Here is a 25,990-nt window from a genome sequence, read left to right as displayed (position 1 = left end):
CAGTTGATCGGGAGGGAATAGGAATTTTGCAGTAACCTTCCCCTGGAGTGGGGTGGGAATGGAGATTTTACAGTAGGGCCTCTGGTGGCTCAGGCTGTTAAGACAGTCTGTTATTAACACAGCTGCTTGCAATTACTGCAGGTTCGAGGCCCACCAGGCCCAAGGTTGACTCAGCCTTCCATCCTTTATAAGGTAGGTAAAATGAGGACCCAGATTGTTGGGGGCAATAAGTTGACTTTGTATATAAATATACAAATAGAATGAAGACTATTGCTAACATAGTATAAGCCGCCCAGAGTCTTCGGAAAAGAGCAGGATATAAATGCAAATAAAAAATAAAAAAAAAAAAAGTATCCTTCCCCTGCCACACCCATCAAGCCACGCCCACCAAGCAATGCCACGCCCCATCAAGCCACACCCACAGAACCGGTAGTAAAAAAATTTAAAACCCACCACTGCATAACATGTCTTGTTGTGCTTTATAAAACCATTTCCTCAAACGTTCAATTTGTAATGTGTAATTTACTCCTTTTCCTGTTGAATTAACCATGGTGGAACTATTGGTTAAATAGTTTTTTGGGGAGAATGATTTAGTACCCTGTTTTCCCCAAAATAAATACATCCCTGATAATAAGCCCAATTGGGCTTTTGAGTGCATGGCAATAAGGCCAAGCGCTTATTTCAGGGTTCAAAAAAATATAAGACAGGGTCTTATTTTCGGGGAAAACACAGTAATAAATAGAAGCCGTCAAATCTCTTTAACTTTTTTTTGGGGGGGGGTGTCAATATTCTAGCAAAATGGATGAAATCATTTCACACCCACCAGATTACAGCCTTGCCTTATTTTGGTCAATTTGCTGAGATTTACCCAAAGCGCTTAGAAAAGTATTCCCCAAACTTTAGCAATTTTAAGATAGGTGGACTTCAACTCCCAGAATTCCCCCAACCAGCCATATGTTGAAGTCCACCTATCTTACAATTGTCAAGATTGGGAAACGCTGATTTAGAATCTCAGAGTCACCATGATGGTTTTAAGATTCAGAGAAGACTGGGGCAGAAGCCATTTTTCAAAATGATAATTCTTCCTCTAGCCGAGTTGAACTCTTACTAACTTTCTGACATAATCTTCTTGAAACAACAACAAATGTTTTCCCTCTTGTTTTCTTCTAAGATTTTCTTCTCTGATTCCCAATATTACTGACAGTCCCTCATCCACAAATAACCACGTCTGTTCCCATTTAGTTAGCCAGGCTGAAATCGATCATTTTTAGAATTAAGTAAAAGTTAAAGTAAAAGAACGAAAACACTACATGACGCAAGAGACAAAAAAATTATTTTTGTATACCGGAAGAAAACGAAGAGTTTCTTACAATCTCATCAGCAGCAGGCAAGTCTGGCCATAATCAAAACCAATTTTTTTCAAAAAAAAAAAAAAAAAACCAATTACTGAATCAGTCACCTGTACCATCAGCTGATGCTTTTGATCCAACATATCTAACAGAAATACAATTTACTTTTGTTTCAAAACAAAACTTGATTAAATGGAACTGCTTCGTACCGGTGGACGATTTAAAAGTGCAGGCTTTTCATCTTTGGCGTTTTGCAAAATCGTTTTACCTTCTTTTTCAGGAATGGGACTCTATGTTAGAATTAAAGCACAGGGAGAGTTATTTAGACATTTGTAAAATGGCCTGAACGGTTTTGAAAGGTACTAATTAAAGAAAGAAAAATCCTTTGGCTTGCAACCTCTCTGGCTCCTGGGTCCATAATAAAGGTGATGGTGATAGAATAATGTACCCAGAACTTCTGGCAGACTAAAGACTAAATTTCTAAGGGGATAAAATGTATTGTAAATTAATAATTGTAAATTATTTTTTAAAACAATATTGCTTGGCAGAGAGCTGGAATGAAATTGAGATTCCATGGGGTGGTTTGTTCCAGACCTCCCCTCTCATCAACTTCTGGTTCCTTAACAACGATAAACCAAAAGAAAACTCCCTACTGAGGTAAAATAAATTGTATGAAGACAATGGCTGCGTTGTAAATTTACACAGCCAGGAGAAGCTATCTCAAAACAAAAACAGGCAATGGAAACCTTTATACTCACTGAATTTGGCAATGGGTCTATATCTACAAAAGAAACTTTCTTGTCCACTGCAGCTGAGCGCTGTCTTGGCTTAGGCTGCGGCCTCTAAAAATGAAAAGCGAAAATATCTTGCATCAAAGTACAATCTCCAGAATCCAGTTAAGAACTTGATTTCCCTGAAGCATCTTACAGCTTAGAAAAGAAACCGACGTTTATCTCAAAATTTGGGAATGCTGCCATCAGGGAGATAACGGGATACTTACCTGTAGCCCCTAAGGTGGCCACTGCTGATTTAAAAGAGAAAGTAAGGGATAAGTGAATGAGGGACAAGGAAGTTTCGTGCAATCTAGACGACCATTTCCTAATTAGGTCCTCTCTGTGCATTGCGTGGTCTAGAACAGTGGTTCTCAGTCTGTGGTCTGTGGACCCCTGGAGATGCGATGACATGGCGTATCCCATCTCTATTAAATCTCCATTAAAGTGGAGGGAGTGACAGACTTTATTTTCCTGGGCTCCAAGATCACTGCAGATGAGGACTGCAGCCAGAAATTAAAAGACGTTTGCTCCTGGGGAGGAAAACCATGGCAAATATAGACAGCATTCTAAAAAGTAGAGACATCACCTTGCCAACGGAAGTGCGTATAGTCAAGGCGATGGTTTTCCCATTTGCAATGTCTGGCTGTGAAAGTTGGACCATAAGGAAGGCTAAATGCCAAAGAATCGAGGCCTTTGAACTATGGTGATGGAGAAGACTCCTGCGAGTCCCTTGGACTTGCAAGGCGATCTAACTGGTCAGTCCTAGAGGAGATCAACCCTGACTGCTGTTTAGAAGGTCAGATCCTGAAGAGGAAACTCAAATACTTTGGCCACCTAATGAGAAGGAAGGACTCCCTGGAGAAGAGCCTAATGCTGGGAAAGACTGAGGGCAAAAGAAGAAGGGGACAACAGAGACCGAGGTGGCTGGATGGAGTCACTGAAGCAGGTGGCATGAGCTTAAATGGATTCCAGAGGATGGTAGAGGGCAGGAAGTCCTGAAGGGCAGTTGTCCATGGGGGTCGTGATGAGTCGGACACAACTTTGCAACTAACAACTCCATTAAATCTTGAGTTAAGTCTTGGTGATCCTTGGCCATGATCTGTGGCCACAAAAGGTACTCCAAGGGGGTGAAGAAAAGGTAGAGAACCACTGATCTAGAAGACCCATCGGTCACATTTATATGGAAAGGGCAGCTTGTTAGGACAGCTCTGGACTATGAGGAAAGGCTGAATACCATCACTGATGAGAAAGATGGAGGTAGAGGTGGACCTTCTCCTTGACCCTTCACTGGTTTCTCATTCTGGATGTAATCTGTGAGGTTTGGAGCTACAATGGAACTGGCCGGCTGAAGGTAAGTCAGCTTCCATTTCAGTTCAATGTTCACTGTCCCAGCGGGACACCCTTCAGAATCGGTTAATTCAAAGGTCCCTGAAAAAAATCAAAGGCAAACGTGAGGGCATTGCATTCATCGTCCTAATATTTGGGTTTCAGAAGCTGGTAAAACAGATTCCACGATTATGCTTGGAATCAATCAAAATGAGCCTTTGCTCATTTTGATACTCTGCAATCGAGCAGAATGCCATGCTAATCTTATGCTAATCTAGGTTCACCTACAGCTCAATCATGGGCTAGTTTTGCTAAATTTTGATTCAGCAGGTGTTAATAAGATAAACATATGGATTATTGTAATGGATATTTGCCATTTTTAGTTAAAAAAAAAATCCTGGCACAGTGTTATGTACGAATCCAATCTATAAATTTGTGTAATACCTGCTAGGAGATGAAGTAGCATGGTAGATGATCAGTTTCATCAGAATATCACCCAGATTTATTTTAAAAAGTATTTCTGACATCTTGGAAAGACTTTTTGCGCCATAAAACATGAACAACTTTAAAACAGGACAAGCTTATGAGAGGTTCTTGGTGTTGTGTCTGAGCTTGGTTGTTTCCTTGCCAACGTTTCATTACCCAACTAGGTAACATCGTTAGACTAGCACTGATGATGTTACCTAGTTGGGTAATGAAACGTCGGCAAGAAAACAACCAAGCTCAGAGAGCACCAAGGACCCTTCATTTCAATGCTGAGCTATAAATATTCTCCTTTATTAGGACAAGTTCAAGAGCAAACTGCACTGCTTATGAGTTGGTTGAGCAAAGGGTCAGGATCTTTACCTGAAACGGATTTACCATGGGCCAATGAAATTAAAGGAACGTTTGCTTTTCCGACGTAAACCCCATCTTCTGTTTCCCCGTCATCAAAGACGTAGATATTCAAAAATTCGGATTTCAGATAACGGTCGAGATCCGCATTCATTGGCACTGGGAAGCCCGCGTGATCCTCAAACCGAGGGTGGTTGCTGCTGGGAATGATGGCGGTATCATGATCGGCGAAGTCAAAGAATTTGTAGACCACGTAAGGACTCGGCTGGAGATTGGTCTTTCCGCCCGGCAAATCGTTACAACTTTTTACGGTAATGTGGAGCTCATTTAAATTCCCATCAATTGAAGGGCTGCCTTGGAGGGGACTGAATGTTGGCTGTTTTAACAAGAAGGAAGGGAGGGAAAAAATCAATGTTTTTTTGTTTTTGTTTTTATACTACAAAGGGGAACATCTACCAGTAGGATAAATTAGCATCCAATCTCTGACATAGCTTGTAATAATCATAAAACCACCCCAGTGCAAAAAATAGGGCATATACAGTAGTGGCCAAAATTGTGGAAACCTTTTGGGAAAAGTGTATTTTCTAAAACTAGCTAATAACACTTTTTTTTTAGTAGTACCATAAAATTATATATCAATGGAAAGATAATTTAATCAAGAATGTAATGCAATAATTTTTATGAAGGATTTGCTATAGTAAAGGATACAGTATAAAGAAGAAAAGTGAAACACGTAGAAAAAACGAGATGTACAAAAATGATCACCATGTCAGTTAATACTTTGTTGGGTAACCTTTACCATGAATTACGGACTTAAAATGTCTTCCCATGGAGTGAACCAAGTCTTTTAGTTCTGCAGCTAAAACCCAATCTTGGTTTCTAATGGGAAACCAAGATTGAAGGACTGCTTCTATTAACTAGGTTTTATTGCTGGGTTGCTTCTGACTAACAAGTTTCTTTAGTCGGCTCCATAAATTTTCAATTGGATGAAGGTCTGGGCTGTTCCCAGGACATTCCAGCAGTGAAATAGGATTATCTTGAAAATCCCCCTAAAATGTGGTGTTATTATCCATCAAACCTCAAAAATACACTTTTCCCAAAAGGTTTCCACAATTTTGGCCACTACAGTACCTTAAAAATTCTTAGTCAGCTTTATAGTTTGTAGGGTGATCCCGACTTAATCCTGTTCTCTCAACCAAACTACGTCACTAATTTGCTTTGTGGACAAAAGAAGGCCAGGAAATTATATGCAGGTATTTCTCAGCTTAGAACCTACAACTGAGTCCAATATTTATGTTGTTAAACAAGACAGTTATTAAGTGAGATCTTTAGTTTTTTTCATAGTTTTTTTCTAGATCACTTCCAGATGGGTGCTTGAAAAATTATGATCTATGCTTCTTCGTATTTAATAATAAAATTATCAACAAGGGAAAGCTGGAAGTAAAGAGGACAACTGGGAAGAAGTGGATAAACCCAGTTCTGCCAAGATGGCGCCGACGAAGGCTGCCTCGGTGAAATGCCCTCTAATTGTTTCTTTATTTCTAATTGTTCTCTGTGACTCACTACGGATTTCTACTCATGAGACCATCTGCTAAAAGTTAAGGAACATTTCTTTATATGACTGTATGACTGTAACTTGTTGCTGGCAATCCTTATGATTTATATTGATATACTGACCATCAATTGTGTTGTAAATGTTGTACCTTGATGAATGTATCTTTTCTTTTATGTACACTGAGAGCATATGCACCAAGACAAATTCCTTGTGTGTCCAATCACACTTGGCCAATAAAAAATTCTATTCTATTCTATTCTATAAAAAAAAAACCTGCTACAATTCAGAAGAATGTGAATCTTTAGTCACATGGATAAAATCATCAGTAAGAACATCTACTGATGTAGAAGAACATCTACTACCAGCAGAGATTATATTACCTGAGATTGCTCAGGAAACAACAACTGAATGGAAAACTGCTGGTGACCTCCTACCGCTGCACCATAGAGAGTACTGCACCATAGAGAGTACATAGAGAGTACTTACTGCACCTGTGTACGGTTTGCCAATTGCACAGTGGCAGAAACAATAGCATTCCAGAGGGTCAACGTCACTGCCCAGAGGATCACTGGTTGCTCTCTCCACGCTTTGGAAGAGCTTTGTAGCTCCCGCTGCCTTTCTTAAGTTCAAAACATCCTTAAAGATCCGTCTCATCCTGAGCACCTTTTTTTTCTTTTTTTCTTTTTGAACTATTACCATCCGGCAGATGGTACAGGACAATTAAAAACAAGGACAAATAGGCTGAAAAACAGCTTCTATCCCAGGGCAGTAACTGTATTGAATTCTATTGTATAGTGCAACATTAATGCAATATCAGGGTTTTTCAATTCAATTGTATAGAATGTGAAGGATGTGTGCTTTTGTTTTATGTATAATGTACACTGAAGATGGCGTTTAATTTCACTATAAGAGGTGCGATGACAATAAAGTAAACTAACTAACTACAGTCATTCTTTGCGCAGCTGGAAGGAGGACCCACACGTAAGGATTGCCACCATGGTAGAACAGGACCTGAAAAAACAGTGAATTGTGAAATCGAAACAAAGCAACATGTTTTGGTGTTTCCGGCATCAATAGGTACAGGAAGACAACTGTATTTGAGACAACCACAATAATACAATTGAAAAAACAACAACAACAACTTGAAACTTGCCTGTTCCTTTAGATTTGCTGCGATATAGCCAAGGGCTTTTGCCCGTTCCTTGTACAGCCTCATGGCTTGGTCCATGGGAACTCTTAACCTGACCCAATATTCCACGGTGCCATAATTCTGGATTTCTCTGCCAATGCCTACAAGTCAAAGTTCATGCAAAGTTTGCAAGGTGAAAAATTTCAGGCTCAAAGATCATCAACGTTATTTGCAATCATTGAGAAGACAACGCGGAATCCAGATTTACGGAGGTTTTAACGATTTCAACCCAAGCCGTTCTCTCTAAGGATAAGATGATGAATCTCTAAACACGGGGATGGGATTTGGTTTTTGTGAGATCTCAGTGGCATAATGGGAATAATTGCATGCTGGAGTTAAAGATAGGCTGCTTTGCTATCTAGGGCAAGGCAGGGGGTCTCCAAATTTGGCCACTTTAAGACTTGTGAACTTCAATTCCCAGAATTCCCTAGCTGGCATGGGCATGTCAACCCTGAAGCTGACTTGACCGAAGCCATTTTGATGCTTCAATGTTGCCATACTGGAGCTGAGGGATAAGGAGAGGGGAATAGAGATATGTCAGTTTCTTGCAAAAATCAAATCCAGAAGCACATACAGATAACTGATTCAAACAAGATTCATTATATAAGAAACTTCTTTATGTACAAGAATATATATATACAATACCAACAGCAGAGAACAGTTTCACTTCAGTTCAAATCAGCAGACAAGTTCACACACTTTTTTTCAGTTTCATTTCTCTGCACAGACTCAGAAGCTGCAGACTAAGACATGCCCTGGCTCCAGTCTGTCTCAACTCCCAAACAGCCCTCATTAGCTGATTTAGTTGCTATGCCTATTCATTGGCTGATCTATTCCAGTTTATGAATATTCATACTCTGACAAGATAGCTGGGGTTTTGTAGCCAAAACAAAATACTTTTTCCTGGGAACCAAGGACATTCTAACATCTGGCCAGAGTAAGGAGCAGCAACGTTACCAGGCAACCGGAAGGCACCTTGATTGGACCATGTGACTGACTGTTTAGGGAAGGGGAAAAACTTTTACTTTTAATTAGGTGAAAACCGTGGGAACCTTCAGAGTCGGTTTTTACCAAACTGTGCCAATATGATATATCCAATAAAACTATTCTTTGATGAATCTACCTGCCTCTGAGTTTTGTTTGCTATGGGTGGAAACTTGACAGGGCGTTGAAGTCCCCAAATCTTAAAGTTGCCAATTTGGAGAGCCCTGGCCTAGGCTATGGAGAAACTTATGTTAATAAATGTAATTCACTTTTTAATGATTCTTACACATTACACAAAACCAGTCAGACCCATTAACATGACCGTTTGACTTTATCATTAGTCTTCTAGCCATTTAATCGGGTGAATGAATAATTATTGATGAATTCAAATTCATGCTTTCTGTTAGAGGATATTTTAATGCTTTGTAATAACGTTAGGGGATGTGGTGGCTCAGTGATTAAAGTCGCTGAGCATGTCGATCGAAAGGTCGGTAGTTCAGTGGTTCGAATCCCTAGTGCCGCATAATGGGGTGAGCTCCCGTTCCTTGTCCCAGCTTCTGCCAACCTAGCAGTTCGAAAGCACGTAAAAAATTCAAGTCGAAAAATAGGGACCACCTTTGGTGGGAAGATAATAGTGTTCCGTGCGCCTTTGGCATTGAGTAATGCTGGGCGCATGACCACGGAGACGTCTTCAGACAGCGCTGGCTCTTCGGCTTTGAAACGGAGATAAGCACCGCCCCCTAGCGCCAGGAACAACTAGCACATATGTGCGAGGGGAAACTTTACCTTTATCATGGGCCTTAAGTAGACCATAATTATGCAGACTATAATGGCAATTTCATATTGCCATAGCGTTATTGAAATAAGACCTGGTTTGTACACAAAATAATCCAATATAAATAAGGAGACATTCATAATTAACAAATAACTATTACCCTTTTATTCCAACTTCTTCTAGTTTGTTGTGCGCTAACCTTTCTCTACCAATCTTAATGATAGCAGGGAATTGATTTAGCTACCTAATATGTGTCAACAATAACACTGTTTTTCCCTAGTTATATCAAAAGAAGGGCTGATTTTTTTTCATGTGAACACAAGCTGGTAAACACGCATTTATAAACGCATGATCAGTTAAGTGACACTAATTCATGGATTAGCTTCGCTGAAATCCGCATAACTTAATCATGAGTACAAGTGCACAGGACTGCAATATTGTGTCTTCCTCTTCTAATTTAAGAAATCAGTCACCAGATGGATTTAGCCTGCCTAAACTTAATATTTCCTAACTGTGTTGTAATTTTTTTTAAAAATTAACCCAATGCATTTGGAGAGTGATAGTTGGAACACAGTGATCTAAGTAATCATAGAGGCTGGGTTGCTAAAGATATAATATTCATTTTTAACCAGTTACCAAACAGGGGTAAAATGCTAATGCTTCAGACCGGTTGGCTCGAACCGGTAGTAAAAAAAAATGCTACTGGTTCAGGTGAACTAGTATTTCCAACAATTAGCTGTGCCACGTGATTTATATTCGCCAGAAAGCAGGAAATTCTGCTTTCTAGCGAATCTAAATCATGTGGCACAGCTGTTCCCCTCCCCTCGCTGTTCTACTTACCTTAGAAAAGGCTTCTTAATCCTCCTTTTACAGGGCTGCGCGGTAGTACTTGTGGTACGCATACGTGTAAAGCGAGCATTTGGCGTGACCACACATGTGAAGCAAACTGATAGCATAGCGAACTGGTAGCAGACTTCAGAGCATTTCACCCATTACCAGAGCAATCCAAAATGCAACTTCAAGGCCAACAGGAGACACCTACCAATCAAGATGGTGGAACCGCAGACTCTGCCGTTTTTTTCCAGAATTTCATGGAACCTGAGCTGGCAGGTAGCCACCGTTTCAAAGTCTATGCCGTGAGCGAGATGGATTTCGAGAGCGGTGGCGCTTTTCTGCAAATACTGCAAAAAGCCGTCATCCACCCGGACGAGATACTGAGAAGTGAAATTATAGGCTGGGCTGAGCCCTTGAACAACCGGCGTGGTCTGTAGTTCGAAATCATAAAAGGCGTAAGTACAGAAGGTGGAGGGCTCTTGGTCGCCAAAAGATCTGGTCGCTTCTAGGGAAAACACAACACGGCTGATGTGGATCTCGAAGAGGTTCTCGCCTCTTTCCAAATGAGCCGTTTCATCAAAGTCATCCACAGGTTCATCGGCAATCATTTCTGGTCGAAATTTGTACTGTTTGGTCCCGTAAGCGATATCCTTCAGCTGGGCTGTTTAAAGCAAAGAATAGGAGGCGGACGTGAATTAATTGGAGCTGAGAGTTACATTTTTCCTTACTGCTTCTTCAGAAATTGACAATTCTAAGCTTATATTGTTTGTTTCCTGATTGCTTAATTGTAGCCTATGACTATCATTAAGTGTTGTATCATTAAGTGTTAAATTTGTACCCTATGACTACCATTAAGTGTTGTAAGTGTTGTACCTTGATGAAGGTATCTTTTCTTTTATGTACACTGAGAGCATATGCACCAAGACAAATTCCTTGTGTGTCCAATCACACTTAGCTAATAAAGAATTCTATTCTATTCTATTCTATTCTATTCTATTCTATTCTATTCGATTCGATTCTACCCTACCCTATTCTATTCTCTTTCCATAACACACAGGGGTGATTACATGTACATTAAAAAACAACAACTAGAAATTTCATTCTGCAAGTAGATATGAGAGTCTTCTGAATCCTAACTAAGGAGAAACTTCCTGACAGTGAGAACAATTAAGGAGGCATTTAAGAAGAGACTGGAATGGTATAGGGTCTCCTGCTTCGGCAGGGGGTTGGACTAGAAGATCTCCAAAGTCCCTTCCAACTCTCTTTTTTACATATTCTTAAATACTTTATTCTAGGTTTCCTCAACTTACGACCGCAATTGAGCTCAAAATTTCCACTGCTAAGCAAGGCAGTTCTTGAACGAACTGGGCCTCATTGTACAATCATTTTTTGCCCTTGTTGTCAAGCAAACCACTGCAGTCGCTGAGTGAATCGTGAAGTTGTTAAGCAGATCTGGCTCCCCACCCTTGACTTTGCTTGAAAAATGGTCATGTCACTTTTTTCAGGGCCGTTTGAATGGTCACTAAACAAATGGTCGCAAGTCAAGGACTACCTGTATTTCTTTTCACAAGTCTCGGTTTACACCAATGGCACTCTCAGTTTTTTTTCCTTCAGCGAAACACAATCGAATGCGTGGTCAAGAGTGAATCAAAAACAGCCGATCTCCTCATCTCCTTATCTATTTTTCCTCCCCTCCTACAGTAATTTTCTGCTGGAAAATCAGAATTTTGGTATATACCTTCTAATTTTCTAATACGGGCAGCTCTAACGTCGAGAAGGTGGACATAGTGTTCCAGTTTTAACTCGTAATCTTGCTGCGAAGCCTCCATTTTTTGTGTCACGGATTCAACTTCGGCCTGATGATGCGAGGAAACACAGAAAGTTACGCTCTGCGCCAAGCAGAGTTCGCCCACAAATGTCTTTTTCCCTAATACGATACCATCATTTTTCCCCCCCCAAATTGCTGGGATTTATTTATTTAGTGATCAAATTTAGAAACTGCCCCCCGCCCCCAATCTCCCTCACAGAGGGACTTTGGGTGACGTATCAATAAAATTACTGGCTGAGGGACAAGCTAAGCCAAATTTTTGACCTTCTCAAGCCCCTTTGAGGTATTAAATTGTATTCTGGGAGGGGAAAAAAAACTCTAATTGCAAGCAATGACCAATCCCCGATTCTGCACTGGGAAAAAATATACATTTCTAGGTGTCTCCTTTATGAATCAAATAATGTGAGATCAGCAAAATCTCATAAGAGGCCACGGAGAAAAGCCAAATGCCACAGGCTTCCATTTTTGGAGGAGGAGATGACGTTCCCTGAACTTTAGATTATACCACTCAGAAATGAAAAAATAAATAAATAAAAGAAAACCCAAGCTCAGGGGAATGGAATTGGGAGAAAACTGTCTCTCCGTTATGTCACAAATTAGCTTGGATTTATTCAGGAGGATGAAGATGAGAAGGGTAGCAAAAGCCTTCACCCTTCATTCACTGAACTGGGAAATATGTCATGCAACATTCGATAAGACTTGGACAAGAGTCGGTCCTGTACATTCGCAGGTCACCCTAGTACTGATGAAGTTACCTAGCTGGGGTAATGAAATGTCTTCAAGAAAACAAGGAAGCTCAGAGAAGTTAGAAAACCATGTGTAGGATTTGCTTCTTTGGGTTGGTGGTGGGGTTAGGGAAATTCATTCTTTCTCTTGAGGAAACAGAAGCAATGGTAGAAGTTGGTTCAAAGAACCGGTAGCAAAAATCCCTGCCCGCCCCACGCCCACGCCCACCCAATCACCTGCTTGCCTGCTTGCCACTTCTTTTAAAAAATGCTTTTAAAAGGTTAAAAAAAAGCTTTGACAATCACAGCTGAGCTGCGCCATCATCAGAGCTTTTTTTCCCTTTTAAAAGCATTTTTTTACAACCTATTTGGCCGAATAAGTTGTAAAAAATGCTTTTAAAAGGAAAAAAAAAAAGATCGCGCACCACAGCTGATCACCCACCACCCTGCACGCTGTTCTACTTACTCCATGCCTCCTTTTGGCGTGTGCTGTGCTTGTGCGTGCACCTCGCATTTGGTGTGTGGTGTGCACTGCGCATGTGTGCCCATAGCGCGGATGCATAGCCAGCGAACTGGTAGTAAACCACTTCACCACTGCTTTTATGTTTGTCTATACTATGCAATTTGAGGATTAAGCCATTTAACTTAGAACGAAGGAGAAATTTCCTGACAGTTAGAACAATTAACCAGTGGAACAACTTGCCTCCAGAAGTTGTGAAGGCTCCAACACTGGAAGTTTTTAAGGAGATGTTGGATAACCATCTGTCTGAAGTGGTGGAGGGTCTTCTAGTCCAACTCTCTAAGCAAGGGGTTGGACTAGAAGACCTCCAAGGTCTCTTCCAACTCTTCTATTCTATCCTATCCTATCCTATCCTATCCTATCCTATCCTATCCTATCCTATCCTATCCTATCCTATCCTATCCTATCTTATCCCCAACACCAAATCTGACTTTTAAGATCCTTTATTTGGTGGGCTTCAGTAACCAAACATTTTAATTTAATTAGGCCGGCATACTGGTCAGCGAATTGGAAGTGTCTTGGCGACGTTTCGACGAAGTCTCATTCGTCATCTTCAGGCTTCAGCTTCGTGCTCCCAGAAGCACAAAGCTGAAGCCTGAAGATGACGAATGAGACTTCGTCGAAACGTCGCCAAGACACTTCCAATTTTACGCGAATAACCCGAATAACCAAAGACCTACATACAAACACCCACAAAAACCTCAGAAAACATATATATATTTGCATAAACTATTTGCTAAAAAAACCGGGGAGGAGTCATGCATGCTAGAATTAGACTATTAAATGAAAACTTTATTTCAAGAGTGAAGTCTAGTAGAGTTCAACTCATTAAGATTTGGTTAGTTACCACATAAAATATTGGATTCATTAATCTTCATCGTGAGATAAAAAAAAAAAACCAGTGAGGCAAGCACAATGACAGAGATACTCCACGTTCAACTGCAGTGAGAAAATTAAGGTACCTGATAGTCTTTGTTAATTTTATGCTGTACAATTAACATATTGCGGGTCTTTTCGAGTTCTTGAACAGTTTCTGCATGAACTGCCTGAAGATCACGTAGGGAACGCTCTAAATCCTTCTGGCTGTCATCCTCCACTTTCTCCAAAAACCCAAGGTCTCCACTTGCTTGCCGTCTATGAACCTAGGTCGTGAAAGTTGACAGCTTCATAATTAGGATTTTTTTTTTCATAATAAAAAGAAAACACGCTCTTTCATTTTAATTGTAATAAATGGACCTCTGTCTCTTTTTTCAGCATTAAAATAAATCTGTGTTCGAAAGACCAAGCTTCTGTCTTTCTTGGTGCTCTGCGGGGCAAAAAAAAAAAAAAAAGGAACTCAGAACTAATTAGCAATCTGCTTTGAGCCAAATCCTATATACATCTTTAGTCAGGAATAAGTTTCAAACGAGTTCAAAGGAATCCAAGAGTCATTTCAATGAGAGCTGGTATGGTATCTGTAGATAAAAACTGAGGCTGCAAATTTCTGCATATCTAAGGTAACAGAATTTACCTCTAGTTAAGCATTGCAAACTGAATTGCAAATCTCCCAGTCACGGGAATTAATAGTTCTGTCAATTTATAAACTCCGTTCTGTCAATTTGCTGTATCTGCGCATGCATTAACTCAGATGTACGGAAAACATCCCGTCTACGGGGTGTTTCCCTACGTCAGATGGAAGATCAATGCATAATCTATGGTGCACTAGAGAACAGGCCAGACTCTGCCCGCTTCCTGAACCTGGGACTTTCTCCAGATGTGCTGGCCTAAAATTCCCATAATTCTCCCGGGTGGGGCAGGCTGCAAATTATGGAAATCGAGATCGGACACATCTGGAAGAAGTCAGGTGGGGTGAGGCTATACCAGATTTACTACCCTTTCCAAAGTGTTGCAAATGACTTTGTTGTTGCATCTGATGTTAAACACAGGTCTGAAATAATGAGAAAAAGACACTATGCTTGTAGAATGCTACATTTAAGGTGGGTGCATCCAAGATGATTCAGGCACGTCTCTTCCTTCCTTCCTTCCTTCCTTCCTTCCTTCTTTCCTTCCTTCCTCTCTCTCTCTCCCCTCCCTCCCTCTCCATCCATCCATCCATCCATCTATCTATCTATCTATCTATCTATCTATCTATCTATCTATCTATCTATCTATCTATAAATGAAGCTTTCTTAAGATATTTTTTTCAGGAAAAAGTGAACTACGGTAATGCAAACCAAAATTGGTACAGGTGAACTATCTTTTCCTGGAACTTGAGCTGCACTTGAAAATTACTCATTGTGTTATTTGATATTAATATAAATATCTATATCTATATCTTTATCTATCTTATCTATCTATCTATCTATCTATGGAAGCCACGGGCCTGAATCATCTTGGATGGACCCACCTTAATTATATATATTTATATTCATATCAAAGAAGAAACAATGGCTGGGAAACTAATCAAGGATACAAGCAACCTGGAATTAAAGTGGGCGCTTCATCACTGGATGTTTTTAAGCAGAGACTGGACAGTCGCTTGTCTGAGATTGTGTAGGTTCTCCTGCTTGAGCAGGGGGTTGGACTAGAAGATCTCCAAGAACCTTTCGTCGCGAGCTTAAAACACACTTATTTATCTGCGCGGGACTGGATTAGATTTTAAAGTTATGGGTTTTAAGGGGTTTTTATTATTTATACTATTTTAAATTTGGGGCAATAGAATAAGTTTTTTAATTGTTTTTTAATCTGTATTTATATGTATTTTAACTGCCTGTGAACCGCCCTGAGTCCTTAGGGAGATAGGGCGGTATATAAATTTGAAAAATAAAATAAAAATAAATAAAATAAATAAGATCCATTCCAGATGCTAATCTATTCTATTCTATTCTATTCTATTCTATTCTATTCTATTCTATTCTATTCTATTCTATTCTATTCTAATTCTATTCTATTCTTACTCTTACTCCTATATCGTGTCTTGTCCTATCCTATCCTATCCTATCTTATCCTGCTACATTTCTGTTTTTTTCGGAGAAAAGAGACGACACAGTGGACACATCTGAGCAAAGAAACTTGAGCTCACAAAGGATTGACCCAAAGCATGAGAGGAACCCATCTCAAAAGCCAGATGTTTGCAGGATCACATTGGGTGAGAAGAGAAAGAAGCTGGAGGAGGAGGAGGAGGAGGTGGGGGGCCGGTTGTGCTAGTTACCTTGAGGAGCATAAGAGCCTCATTGAGGTCGGCCACATCGACATCATTCTCCTGAAACAAGAGAAATAATTAACAAAAAGGTTCTCTTCAAGAAATGAATAATGGAGGGAAGACTCTCTCTTGCGTTCACATAAAACATGACATTCAGCTGGACCGCATGAATAAATAAACACTGTTGTATCCTCCGTTATTCAGTTCGGGGCTTTTAAGAAAGAAGCATTTGCATAAAATATAGAAAGCGTCCCTCCCCCCCACACACTTTTTTTTAAGAGACATTCTCTAACCTGTTTTGATCAAAGAAAAAAAAACCACACACACACAAATACCTTTATTTTTACTTGGAAACCACTCCTGGACTTTGTGCTTGAGGTGGGGGAAAAAACCCCGAAACTTTGATTTTGGGTTGTACCAATTAGATCAGATTTGTTGTTATAGAAATGGCTAGTTTTTATGATTATGAAAAAGTAAAAAGTTGAGGGTGGATGTTAATGCCTTATTTTACTGCACCAAAGGAGTAAAAAGTCAGTGCCTTTCTTTTTTTCCCTTTTTCCCTTGCTTCCCCCCACTATCCACTTCCCTTTTTTCCTTCCCTAATTTCCCTAATATTTACTTTTGTATAGCAATAGTAATGGCACTTAGACTTATATGCTGCCTCAGAGCGCTTTCACAGCCCTCTCTAAGTGGTTTACAGAGTCAGCATATTATTCTCAACAATCTGGGTCCTCATTTTACCCAACTTGGAAGGATGGAAGGCTGAGTCAACTTTTGAGCCGGTCAGGATCGAACTTCTGGCAGTGGGCAGAGCTAGCTTGCAATATGGCATTCTTACCATTGCTCATGGAAGGAAGGAGGGAAGGAAGGAAGGAGGGAGGGAAGGAAGGAGGGAGGGAGGGTGGGAAGGAAGGAAGGAAGGAAGGAAGGAAGGAAGGAAGGAAGGACGGGGAAAAGAGCAAAGCAATACTGATAGCACTTAGACTTGTATACCGCTTTACAGTGCTTTACAGCCCTGTCTAAGCGGTTTTACAGAGTCAGCCTCTTGCCCCCAACAATCTGGGTCCTCATTTTACCAACCTTGGAAGGATGGAAGGCTGAGTCAACCTTGAGCCTGGTGAGATTCGAACTACCGAACTGCAGTCAGCAGAAATAGCCTGCAGTACTGCATTCAAACCACTGTGCCACCGCAGCATTATTCTCTTTGCATGTCATATTATAAATTAATTTTTTAAAAAATCCCTCTACTTCTCTAAGTCATTCTCTAAAACGAGGGGGGGGGGGAAATCACCTTGGTGAAAAAATGCACGCGGGACTTCAGCTCTTCCAACTGTTGCTTCTGCTCCAGACAGCGCATTCGCAGCTCCTGGTTCTCCTTGGCCAGCTTTTCCGTTTGGTCTCCAAAAAAAAAGGGGGGGGAGAAGTCTTTTTTTTACACCCCACACAATCTTAGAACTCCAACTGTGGTCGTTTGGTCTGCTTAACTCGCAGCACATTTAAGTTATTCGTATTGCATCCAACGCTGCTATGAGCAAGGATTCAATCATTTCAACAACTTCTGTGCCATCTGAGATGATAAGAGTGGACTACGCCGTTATTTATTTATTTATTAGATTTTTATACCGCCCTTCTCCCGAAGGACTCAGGGCGGTGTACAGCCAATTTTAAAAACAATACAATATACAATTAAAACAGAAAGTTAAAAAACATAATTCTATAGATGGCCGAAATTTAAAAATAGTTAAATTTAAAACCCTTAAAATTCATAAGATAGTAACCCTCGTTAAAAGTAATATTTAAAAAATTTAAGCCAGTCCCGCTTGAATAAATAAGTGCGTTTTCAGCTCACGGCGGAAGGTCCGAAGGTCAGGTAATTGACGCAAGCCAGGGGAAAGTTCGTTCCAAAGCGTAGGAGCCCCCACAGAGAAGGCCCTTCCCCTGGGGGCCGCCAGTGAGGACGGCCACATCTTTGGAATAATTTGCTACATTGTTCTGACCCAGCTCCCCAAACACGACAAAAACCTCTGAAGCGAACTCAAAGATTCCTTTAATTAGGAATGCCGGCAGCCCCAGCAAAAAGTTTCCCTCAACGCAGGCTAACAAGTCTGTCTGGATGGAAGATGAATAGTTGTCTGTCACATCTATTCATCTCCGCCCCCTGCCTTTTATCCCCAGAGCTAGGGTGGGGCCTTGTTAGCAGCGGTGGCTCTTCCATCCCAAGGACCGGCCCACAGATTTCCACTGCTCTCCTCTCCTCTGCCTTCTGCGCATCCGTGCATCAGGCACTGGACTCAGTTGTTCATCCTCTTCCGCATCAGCCACCTCCAAACCTGGGGGCTGTTGACTCTGCATCTGAGGGCTGACGGACGGCCCAGGCTCTGACTCTGTCTCTCTCTCTCTGCCAGCTCCATTCCCTCTTCCCCCTCGGAGCTGTCAGGTTGCCTTGAAGTTATGACGTCCCTGAAAAAGGGGATTTACGACCATTTTTTCACACTTACGAGCGTTGCAGCCTTTCCCAGGGTCCTGCAATCAAAATTCACACGCTCGGCAACTGACTCGTATTTATGACAGTTGCAGCATCTCGGGGGCGGGGGGAAGTCACGTGATCCCCTCTTGCAACTTTCTCACGAGCCAGGTCAGTGGGGAAGCCAGATTCATCTAACCAGTATGTCGCTTTAAGAACTGCGGTGATCCACGTTTAACAACCGGGGCAAGAAAAAGTCGTAAAATGGGGCAACGCTCGCTTTCACAAATGCCTCACTTAGCAGCAGAAAGGCTCCATGGCGGTCGTAAGTCGGGAACTACCTGTATTCATCTACAGTATAAAACGCTTCCAAGGGAGGAATGTAGTTTCTGGGGAGGTGGGATTCGGGTTTAATTTAAAACAAGATTCAGAAAAACCCTGAGCACAGGGTCTTAGCCTTCGGCTCTTAAGAAAACAAAGATTAAGATAATCTACCGATTAAAACAAACAGCCGTCAAAAGCTATATCATCATCTGTAATCAATACAGGGAGGGTGCTGACCCCCGCATTCCCCGTTACAAAGAACTGGGAGACGGAGGATTCTTAAGTCTGCAATTAATTCTTTTCCCCGCATTAAAAAAAACCAAAACAACAGTATTGAAATGTTCCAACCGAAAGGATAATAAAACCTGAAACTCATCGGCAAAACTGATGGGGTGGAAGGGGGGAGAAGAGAGAAGGGAGTGGAGTTGGGAAGCAGGCAAGGGATCGAAACAGATTTTGCTGTCCAAACAAATTTGTGGACATTTCAGAAGGGCTTCTCCGACAGACGAGGGCGAGAACGAAACGAGAAAAAGTTTGCTCTGCTCACCAAAGGAGACAATCAACTCCAGAGCCAACTTATCTCCTTCCCGGTGATTTACTCTGAGAAACATCAACAATTAGAAGTAAAGCTGGGATTCCCTTTTAGAAAAGGAAGGGGGATTTGCAAAGAGAGAGCCGTCAAACCCACCGAGCTCCTATTTGTATTTCTGCTACAATTCAATCCAGATTTACATCCTCGCTGCCGGTTCGGGAAATCTAAGCTACACGAAAAATATATATATTCCTGGGGTGTGTGTGTGTGTGTGTGGAGTGTGAGAATGGGTACAAGCTTTAATTTTTGTCTGGGATCAGGGACAATTGTGCCTTTTCTCATCGGAAACTATTGCACTGTGCAGAGATGGATAGATGGACACTGAAAATAAAAGGAGATACAGAGTACTGTTCAACGTGGAAGAGGTTTTTATCAATGCTTAAAGATAAGAGGTAGAAATTAGACGAAGAAAGATCGTTGGTACGTGTGAGTAAAACATGAATGCTGTCTATAATTATAAGTATGCTAGTATAATTAATAGATGCTGAGCTTGTCGATCGAAAGGTCGGCAGTTCAGCGGTTCGAATCCCGAGTGCCGCATAATGGGAGTGAGCTCCTGTTGCTTGTCCCAGCTTTTGCCAACCTAGCAGTTTGAAAGCACGTAAAAATGCATGTAGAAAAAATAGGGACCACCTTTGGTGGGAAGGTGACAGCGTTCCGTGCGCCTTTGGAGTTGAGTCATGCCGGCTACATGACCATGGAGACGTCTTCGGACAGTGCTGGCTCTTCAGCTTTGAAACAAAGAAGAGCACCGCCCCCTAGCGTCAGGAACGACTAGCACATATGTGCGAGGGGAACCTTTACATTTACCTTTTTATAATATGATCATAAATAAGCTAATATAATTATAAATATGGTTATAATTATTACATGTATTATCATTATCAGTATATCTACTTTTTTTTCTCCTGTAAAATGAAATGCCGGGACAATACACTGCCTTCAAAATATTTATATATAAATTAAAAACTTGACTTTAAAAAAACCCCAAGCATTATCACCTGCCTTCCACCCGAAAAGAAAGGGGAGACCAGCAAGTCCAACACGATGGTTTCGTTGCGTTTATATTCTACAAGAATATAATAAATTTAATATATTATATAATTTATATTCTGACATTGTCTATTTAGGCCAACCGGTGAGAATCAAGAGGTAGACCAAGGACTTCGAACCAGAAGGCCAACAATTTGGATTCCTGTTACTAGTTAAAATGATTTAGAAGCAAGAAGTCAGAAAGAACGGCCTTTCTTTTGCCTCGAGCTAGTCAGGGGGAAAAAAAAATTTTTTGGGACAGCAGACCAACCTGGCGTGACACACAGCACCTTTCTTATGTCCCTGGATGTTCTCCACGACTTAAAACTCAAAAAGAAAATGGTTGGCGCGTGCAGGGGTATACCTCGTTCCATTTTGATTCTGTCCAGGATATGGTTTTTTTCGGCTAAATCTGCTTTTAAAGCCGCCTCGAGCTGACCGATCTGCTGTTTCAGCTGCTGCTCCTTCAACTTCCACTGCTGGTCGTGGGTCACCCCGAAGGCACTGAGAAATTGAATGTGACAAAAGGAGGGGGGTGGAAATGAAAACACAAGACATGCACACAGGTAAACCACAATGGCTAAGACACTGAGCTTGTCAATCAGAAAGGTTGGCCGTCAGCGGTTCGAATCCCTAGGACGGGTCTCCTGCATGAGGAGGGGGTTGGGCTAGATGACCTCCAAGGTTCCTTCCAACTCTGTTACTGTTACCTGCTCTCTTATGTGTGCCACATGGCACGTGGAGGGCCTCCACGAAATGGTCTCCAACCCAAAAAAGATGGAAGATGGAAGCCAGGGCAGAGAAAGGACCATGACCCGTCAGGACAAGCCAATCGAGGAGAATATTTGTAGCTCAGGGTTGAAACGAGTTTCATTATCCAAACTAGGTAATGTGATCAGTGCACTGAAGTTTGGAGAAGGAAATGTCTGGAAGAAAACAACCAGGCTCAGAGAGCAACAAGGCCCCCTCAGAACGAGAAGGGACACTTGTCAGCCTTTTTTGGGAATGAAGGGAACGCAGGATGGACAGCTGTGGGTCGAGGCGCCTTTCACAGCTGCAACAATGGGACACACACAAAACATTTTGTGGGATGAGGAATAGAGTTGGCCTAGATTTGGAGCATTATCCCCGCTCTATGGCAAGGTCCACATATATATATATACACAGATAGAGATAGAGATAGAGAGAGAGAGAGAGAGAGAGAGAGAGAGAGAGAGAGAGAGAGAGAGAGAGAGAGATGGAGTGAGTTATGGATATGGATAGACAGACAGGTAGATAAGAGCTGGGGCGTGCATAAGAGCTAAGGGGCGTGCATAAGAGCGCAAAAGTGCCTACCGTTCCTGTCCTATTGTTCCCTTCATTATATCAAATTAATATAGTTGATGCATATTTTTTTACTTATATATATTTTTCTTCAAGATATGTTGTTTTATCTATGACAATTGTTTGTGTATACTGTTGTGACAAAAAGAAATAAAAAAAAAGATGGAAGGAGGGAGGGAGGGAGAGAGAAAGAGGGATGGATGGATATGGGTAGATGAGTGGAAGGACAGACAGACAGATAGATACGATGGAGGGAGGGTGGGAAGGATAGATAGATAGGATGGGAATATGGATATGGATAGACAGACCACTAGATAAGATGGAGGGAGGGAGGGAGAGAGAGAGATGGATGGATATGGATGGATGGAGATATGGGTACGGATAAAGAAACAGCTAGATAAGATGGAGGGAGGGAGGGAGAGAGAGAGGGATGGATATGGGTGGATGGATGGAAAGACAGACAGAGAAGATGGATGGATGGATGGATGGATAGATAGATATAGACTGATAGACATACACATATACATATATACATATACACAAATACACACACACACACACACACACACACACACACACACACACACACACACACCATCTGCAACTGGAGGCCTTTTCTGGTGCCCTGTCTTGCTTCACAATCAGGTGTTTCCTCATTAAGCCTCTGCAAATTGACTGTAATTGCTTCAATTTTCTGTTCGGCACCAGAAAATGAATTCAGCGCCCTATCTCATTTCATGTTCCGTAGGTTTAGCTCCCTAATTTTTTATTTATGTGATATTAAGCGCTGCTGACAGAATTTACACAGACTATTACCTCGAAGCAACTTTTATAGAAATATCAAGTGAAGCCACGGTGCCAGCCCAAGGCATTTTTGGCACCCGAAAAGTCAAAACGACGTTCCGCTTGGCTCTGTACCGAAGTCCGCATTTTTCAGGAAATTGAGATGTTGCGGGGTAAGAGCTGGAGGCAAGAAAGGGGCATCCAACCCCCCCCCTCCCCTTCCATTGGCTGCCTGAAATGGATGGTTACTCCTCCGAGCATGGAAGGACAACATTATCTGTACAACAGGGCAGAGATTCTGGGAGGAGGGAGGGAGGGAGGGAGGGAGGGAGGGGGCGAGTAAAGGTTTTATTGTTCCCAGCCCCCCCCCCAAAAAACAAGAACACTTCAGGAAAGCCAGTTCTCTTAAGACTGTAAGGAGCACTTAGAATACTTCAGCCAGTTTTGGTCGTCACAATATAAAAAAGATCTTGAGAAAGAGTACAGAGAAGAGCAGCAAAGGTGATTAGGGGACTGGAGAACAGAACAGAACAGAACAGAACAGAACAGAACAGAACAGAACAGAATAGAATAGAATAGAATAGGGAATAGAGAATAGAGTGGAATGGAGTGGAGTGGAGTGAATAGAATAGAATAGAATAGAATAGAATAGAATAGAATAGAATAGAATAGAATAGAATAGAATAGAACAGAACAGAATAGATTGGGAGGGAATAGAATAGAATAGAATAGAATAGAATAGAATAGAATAGAACATAACAGAACAGAATAGAATAGAACAGAACAGAACAGAATAGAATAGAATAGGGAATAGAGAATAGAGAATAGAGAATAGAGAATAGAGAATAGAGTGGAGTGGAATGGATGGAGTGGAGTGAATAGAATAGAATAAAACAGAACAGAACAGAACAGAACAGGGAATAGAGAATAGAGTGGAGTGGAATGGAGTGGAGAGAATAGAATAGAATAGAATTCTTTATTGGCGAAGTATGATTGGACACACAAGGAATTTGTCTTTGGTGCATATGCTCTCAGTGTACATAAAAGGAAAAGAAAAAAGAAAGAAGAAAAAAAATACATTCATCAAGAATCATAAGGTACAACACTCAGCGATAGCCATAGGTGACTAATAAGCAATCAAATCATACTAGGAAACAAACAGGACAATATAAATCGTAAAGATACAAGCAACATGGTTATAGTCATAAGTGGGAGGAGATAGGTAATAAGAAGGATGAGAAGAAGAATAGTAATACAGTTTTAGTAAATATGAAGAACGGTTCGCTTTCACACATCCTCTTTAGAAGCCTATTGTCTTGATGTAGGAAAAAAGGGAAAGACAATTGCACAATATCGAGAAGTTATTTGTGGTTCGAATGAATATTTTGTATTTTTTTTAAAATCCTGCATTTCTTGTCAAACCCAACCTTGCTGATCCCCTTCCAAGAATGATTTTGAACAATTGCTTTAGCAGAACTATTCCTCTGGTTAGTTTTTAGGACTGCTCCGTCCCACTGCAAAGCTTTGTCATGGTCCTGTAATCTCGCCATTTACAGTAGTGGCCAAAATTGTGGAAACCATTTGGGAAAAGTGTATTTTTGAGATTTGATGGCTAATAATACCACTTTTTGGGGGAGTTTCAAGATAAATCCTATTCCACTGCTGGAATGGTCTGGGAACAGCCCAGACCTTCACCCAATTGAAAATCTATGGATCCAACTAAAGAAACTTGTTAGTCAGAAGCGACCCAAGAATAAAACCCAGTTAATAGAAGCAATCCTTCAATTTTGGTTTCACATGATAACAGCTGCGGAACTAAAAGACTTGGTTCACTCCATGGGAAGACGTTGTAAGGTTGTCATTCATGCTAAAGGTTACCCAACGAAGGATTAACTGGCATGGGGATAATTTTTGTATATCTCATTTTTTCTATGATGATAACTTTTGCATATCTTGTCTTTTCTACGTGTTTCGCTTTTCTTCTTTATCCTGTAACTGCTATTCTAATAGCAAATCCTTCATAAAAGTTATTGCATTACATTCTTGATTAAATGATCTATTGAATTTTATGGTACTACTCCAAAAAAAAATAATGGTGTTATTAGCTAGTTTTAGAAAATACACTTTTCCCAAAAGGTTTCCACAATTTTGGCTACTACTGTAGTTTCTTTCTTTCCAGAGGCAAGAAAGGACAGGACAGAAGAGAACAGAACTAAAGAGAGAGAGAGAGAGAGAGAGATTGATGACACTGCCGGCTGGGCACGTGGCTCTAGATCAGGATTCAATCTTGTAAAAGTTAAAAGACTGATGTAGTGAAGAACATGGTCGGCAGTTCCTAAAGACCATAACCGGACCCAAAGGAAGTTCTCCAATGCAGGAGCAGCTTAGTCACCCTAGAATGCTCCCCGAATAATATTAATGAGAAAGAGAAGATGGACAAGATTCTTGAAATCACTTTTCTAAGGCGTTAGCAAACTTCATCTGCTCCTTGCCTATCCAGGTCATTGAGTTCAAGATTACGTATCCGTATTTCTGAGTCAGATTATTTTCGCCAAGAACATTTCGAAAGAAAAAAAAACGGAGTTTAAAAGAAATTACTCCATTCGTTATAGTTTACCTGTTATATAATTTATCATAGTTTTCTTTTAAAAGGTCCCTCTCCTTTTCCAAATCATTAATTCTGTCTTGCAGCTGGAATGAAAAAGAATGTTAGCGGGGGATTCACGGCGTAAGGTGATGAAAGCAACAATTACTAATGTTCCATAGGTTTCCTGGCTAGGTACTTGGGCCACCTGCTTTCTCTTGCCAACGAGGGACTGGATGATCCCTTATCATCACCTTAGCTGCTCTGATGTCACCGAAGGACAAGACCGATCAAAATGGTACCTCCGTCAAAAGTATTAACAATAATGTTTCACTGACGAATGTGTTATTTCTTTGGGATGAGATGAGCGTATTGGCAGGCTTGATTTTATTTATTTATTCTATCCAGCCTTTAATATATATATATATATATATTTATACGTAACGCAAGGCATCGAATGTGCCAAATACTCCTTCCTTCTCCTATTCTCCCCACAATGACAATAATCCTGTGAGATGAGTTGGGCTGAGAGTGAGTCATTGGCCCAAAGTCACCCAGCTGACTTTTATGGCTAAGGTGGAACTAGAACTCACAGTCTCCTGGTGATAGGGCCAAAGTCCCCCAGACAGCTTTCATTCCTAAAGTGAGACTAGAACTCACAGCCTCCTAGTGGTTGGCCCAACGTCACCCAGCCAGCTTTCATGCCTAAGGCGAGACTAGAACTCTCAGCCTCCTAGTGATTGGCCCAAAGTCACCCAGCCAGCTTTCATTCTTAAGGCGAGACTAGAACTAACTTGTCTCTTAAGAAGATGATTCTACCTCCTTTAGGAGTAGAAGTCCAGTGAGATTTTTGACCCATTATGTAAGGCTTTAGCAGTTATCCTGGGAAAGGAGGAATGCTGTGCCCTAAAACGGCTGACCTCTTGGAATGAATACTAATATATTACTTGGAGGCAAGAGTTTTGGAGAGAGGTTCATGGAACGAGGGCTCCCTTTAGATCGCCCGGATTCATAT

The 25,990-nt window shown here is 41.1% G+C and overlaps 1 protein-coding gene across 5 annotated transcripts in view; it reads right to left on the bottom strand.

The window, feature by feature from the left end:
- Positions 1-25,990, bottom strand: part of RPGRIP1L (RPGRIP1 like) — a 70,695-nt gene that overhangs the window by 32,386 nt on the left and 12,319 nt on the right. For all 5 annotated transcript variants that reach the window (XM_058154996.1, XM_058154995.1, XM_058154997.1 and 2 more), the window contains 12 exons: positions 25,009-25,082; positions 20,650-20,789; positions 17,165-17,271; positions 15,883-15,933; positions 13,655-13,834; positions 11,358-11,475; positions 9,828-10,280; positions 6,991-7,127; positions 4,295-4,658; positions 3,357-3,550; positions 2,108-2,191; positions 1,559-1,639 (listed from right to left, as the gene is read on the bottom strand). In XM_058154996.1, the coding sequence (XP_058010979.1) occupies positions 1,559-1,639; positions 2,108-2,191; positions 3,357-3,550; positions 4,295-4,658; positions 6,991-7,127; positions 9,828-10,280; positions 11,358-11,475; positions 13,655-13,834; positions 15,883-15,933; positions 17,165-17,271; positions 20,650-20,789; positions 25,009-25,082 (1,983 nt within the window). The remainder of the gene's footprint in view (positions 1-1,558; positions 1,640-2,107; positions 2,192-3,356; positions 3,551-4,294; positions 4,659-6,990; positions 7,128-9,827; positions 10,281-11,357; positions 11,476-13,654; positions 13,835-15,882; positions 15,934-17,164; positions 17,272-20,649; positions 20,790-25,008; positions 25,083-25,990) is intronic.

This window comes from Ahaetulla prasina, chromosome 12 (assembly GCF_028640845.1).
Source record: "Ahaetulla prasina isolate Xishuangbanna chromosome 12, ASM2864084v1, whole genome shotgun sequence".
In the NCBI taxonomy this organism is placed as follows: Eukaryota; Metazoa; Chordata; class Lepidosauria; order Squamata; family Colubridae; genus Ahaetulla; species Ahaetulla prasina.
The sequence above is the reverse complement of the archived record's forward strand: the minus strand, read 5'-3'. Positions and strand labels throughout refer to the sequence as shown.